A 3271-nucleotide genomic window follows, 5' to 3' on the forward strand; every position below is an offset into this window, starting at 1 on the left:
TAGAAATGTGCAGATAAAGACACAGGGATGATCTGTGAAACCTGCTATGTGCACCCACAGGGTCCCATTCATGACCAGAATGCAACTTGCTTTCCTTGGTTGCCAGATTAACCGAAAACAATATCCTTCCTCTCTTTTAAACACCATAAAGACTGAGAGGAAACGTACCACCAGATCTGCAGGAACCCTCAGATTTTGCTTTGATTTCCCTCGTGTGTTTAAGAGATAACTTGGGATGGGGCGGGGAATGCTAACGGCACGGCAACCCACAGTCAAGGTGAGTGAGGTAATCTTCAGCTCTGGGTAAGCTTGGAAACTTGTCTCTGTCATCAGCAGAAGTTGGTCCAATAAAAACTATGACCTCACCCACCTTGTCTGTCTAATATGCTGGCACCAACATGGCTACAACAACACTGCATAGCCCATGGGAAGAAACTTCCCATTCTTTTTCTCCTGTTGCAGGAACACAGCTTGTGGGGGTGGAAGAGGTCTGTTCTGAAGGTGCCTTTATTATTAAAAGAGCCTTCTAAATATCACTTTCTTCAAAGACTTCCTCCGTTGTCTCCCCAGTTGTGACTTCTCCTTCGCTGCTTTCGGACACACTTGCCCTGGGGTAGGGCTCTCCAGTAGGGCCTGACTCTGAGCTAAGATCTGCTCTTCCCTTCAACAGCACCTGCTGGAGCTGCATAGCCCAGGACTCACTCACTTCCACGCACAACCTGTTATTGGCAAAGTGCTGATGTTTTTGCTTCTTTGAATATTTCCCCAGATATTTGATGTTTTCCCCAAGGAAGCACTGCATGCAGCCAAATGGATCAGCCAGCAGGAAGCGGGACCATTGCTTTTTGAGTTCTGCTTTCACCTGTTGGAAGAAGAAAACAACCTGACACAAGGTATTTCTGTGTGGTGACTTTCATGCAGGCAAAACATGCTGGGCTGACAGCCCTGCAGACTGGCATTTCAGCTACTCACAGAGCAGTGTAAGAACAAGCAAGCTGCAGTGTCTCAGCCCTAACTTGGTGTGAGCGCTCTAGGGGACAAAGTGGAGGTCAGCCCCCAGGGCCAACTCAGACCTGGACCTTCTGATTCACCTGCTCTCTGTGAAGTAGCTGTTGGGATGTAGCTGCCTGTCTAACAGTAAGTGTGTGGAGACCAGCGACTCGTGTAAAATAGCCACTTAGCAGCTGGCTACCATGACTGAAAGGTGAAAGACTGCATGCCTCTGTCAATCCCCTAAGATAGCCAAGCCCTGCTCCATTCACTACACTATAGAGGGAGGGACAACAACTCCTATGTTTATATCCCCAAACACTTTCCTTTACGGGGACTTTTTGTTTTGAAATGCTTAGTACCACTGGGGCTTGCTGCAGGACTTTGAAATTGGGCAGGATATAGTCCTGGGGCCAGGGCAGTGATGTCTGGGCAGATTTGTGTGAGTTGTATGCCTTGGTCTGTGGTTTGTATAATACAGCTGCCCTGCCCCAAACCCTGAATACTGTATAGTCTGCTGCATGCATTGTCCCAGTGTCAGCACTGCACATGGAGCTGTATCTCCAGACAGCACACAGACAAAATGGACCCACAGCCCTACCACAAACAGCATCAGTGTACCCTTTGCCCTAGGGAAAGTCCACTTCATAAGGAGCCAGCTGGCCAAGAGTTCAAGTCTTACTTTTGCGGAGTGATATTAATATTTCTGTGCAATTTGGAACCCTTGTCATTGAGCAAGGCCTCCTCTTGTGCAGGCAAGTATCAGCCTGTCTTACAGGAGTAGCTGAGCGGTTGCTCTATGCCTCTTCTGAGAAAGCTAGGAAGAGAATTCCAGCCTCTAATACAGAAGCTCCAAGCCTTACCCTCTCACCATGATGCTTCTCAGGAAGAGGTGATCAAATGAACATGCTCGTCAGTAAAATAGGTCTACTGCTGCATAGGTAACCCAATGTATGATGTCCCTCACAAGTGGGCTAGGCCAAGGGGATAACTACTATCACTGACTACTAATAGAGGTATCCTTTATTTTAAGTGGCAGATATTAGGTGCTGTGGAACTGATGGGGCTGGTTTGCTGCTCATGATCTAGGCAGGAGTTGTTAGTGTTGCACATTATAGAATTTCTGTTTTCCATTTAAAAAAAAAAAGAAACCATATAAAAGCTACGCTAAACAAACATTATTATGGTTTCCAAGTCAAGAATAAAAGTTGCCTATACAGCCACACAAAAGGGGACAAATTAAGGTTTCACTTGTCATATCCTAAGTCGAGTGTTTGACTTTGCAACTTTAATAGTGTTCTTTTAATGTAGATTTTGGGCTTGTAATTATAGGTGGCACAGGTAGTGATGCCTAAAGTTAAGGTTGCCTAACACTTCCTGTTTTCAGTTGCCTATGCTAAACTTTAACTTTTTGGGCAGAATTTTTTCATGCAAGATGTCTGCTTCTGGCTGAATCATTTTGGAAAGTTTTAGCAACAACGGTTCAAGCGTGTCTGATGAGATTAGGAAAAAACACATTATTTTGCTGATGTTAATTAAATACTAATAAGAATTTTCTGAGAGATTCCCTAGTGCCTCCATGCTTTGGAGTAGGGACTTGAAATTGGCAGGTGTCAGAGATCTGCCTTTTGCTGTTCCTGTGAAAAAATGCCCAATTTTTGCCAAGTTACGAACCTTTGAAAAATCTGTTTGCACATGCTCAGTAGCCTTTTTTGGAGTTTGGCAGTTGAATTATGTGAGGATGCTATCTGTATTGAGCATCCTCCAACCCCTCACAGCAATCATGTTCCAACTGGATTACATCTTCCCTCTGGTTGAATCATCATGATGCATCATGAGAACTCCATGACTACAGTGCACCATAGCGGATGTAGTCCAACCAGGGAGCCCAGCCCATAGAGCAGAGTGGGAGAATGAGACACTCATGGTAGCTCAGGCAGACACAATTCAGTATTGAAATGAGCCAACATGAAATGTTTCAATCTAGGGATGTCAAAATGTTTAGTTTAGATCAAAAATGTCAAAATAAAATGTTCCAGCATTTCTGAATCAAACATTTTTGGAACTCTCTGTTCTGCGAAAAAATTGACGTTTTGAGTTGTCATCCCTATGGGACTAAACAATTTCAAAATATTGGCATTTCCTGCAGGATGGAAATCCTGATTTTTGCTTTTAAAATTCGGACTTCACCTCTGCCTGAGGTAGAATTTTTTGAGAATTTTAGCAAAAATGGGTCAGTTATTTCCAAGAATAATTTTAGTGAAAACTGCTTAGTCTTGAC

At 44.1% G+C, this 3271-nt stretch overlaps 1 protein-coding gene across 1 annotated transcript in view; it reads right to left on the reverse strand.

Annotated features, from left to right (window-relative positions):
• Positions 1 to 519: 519 nt before the first annotated feature.
• GLP2R (glucagon like peptide 2 receptor) overlaps positions 520 to 3271 on the reverse strand; it is a 113839-nt gene continuing 111087 nt past the window's right edge. The window contains exon 13 of the mRNA XM_026654379.2: positions 520 to 862. Within this exon, the coding sequence (XP_026510164.1) occupies positions 527 to 862 (336 nt within the window). The 3' untranslated portion in view covers positions 520 to 526. The remainder of the gene's footprint in view (positions 863 to 3271) is intronic.

Source organism: Terrapene carolina, unplaced genomic scaffold (assembly GCF_002925995.2).
Source record: "Terrapene carolina triunguis isolate 2854851 unplaced genomic scaffold, T_m_triunguis-2.0 Scaffold192, whole genome shotgun sequence".
NCBI lineage: Eukaryota > Metazoa > Chordata > Testudines > Emydidae > Terrapene > Terrapene triunguis.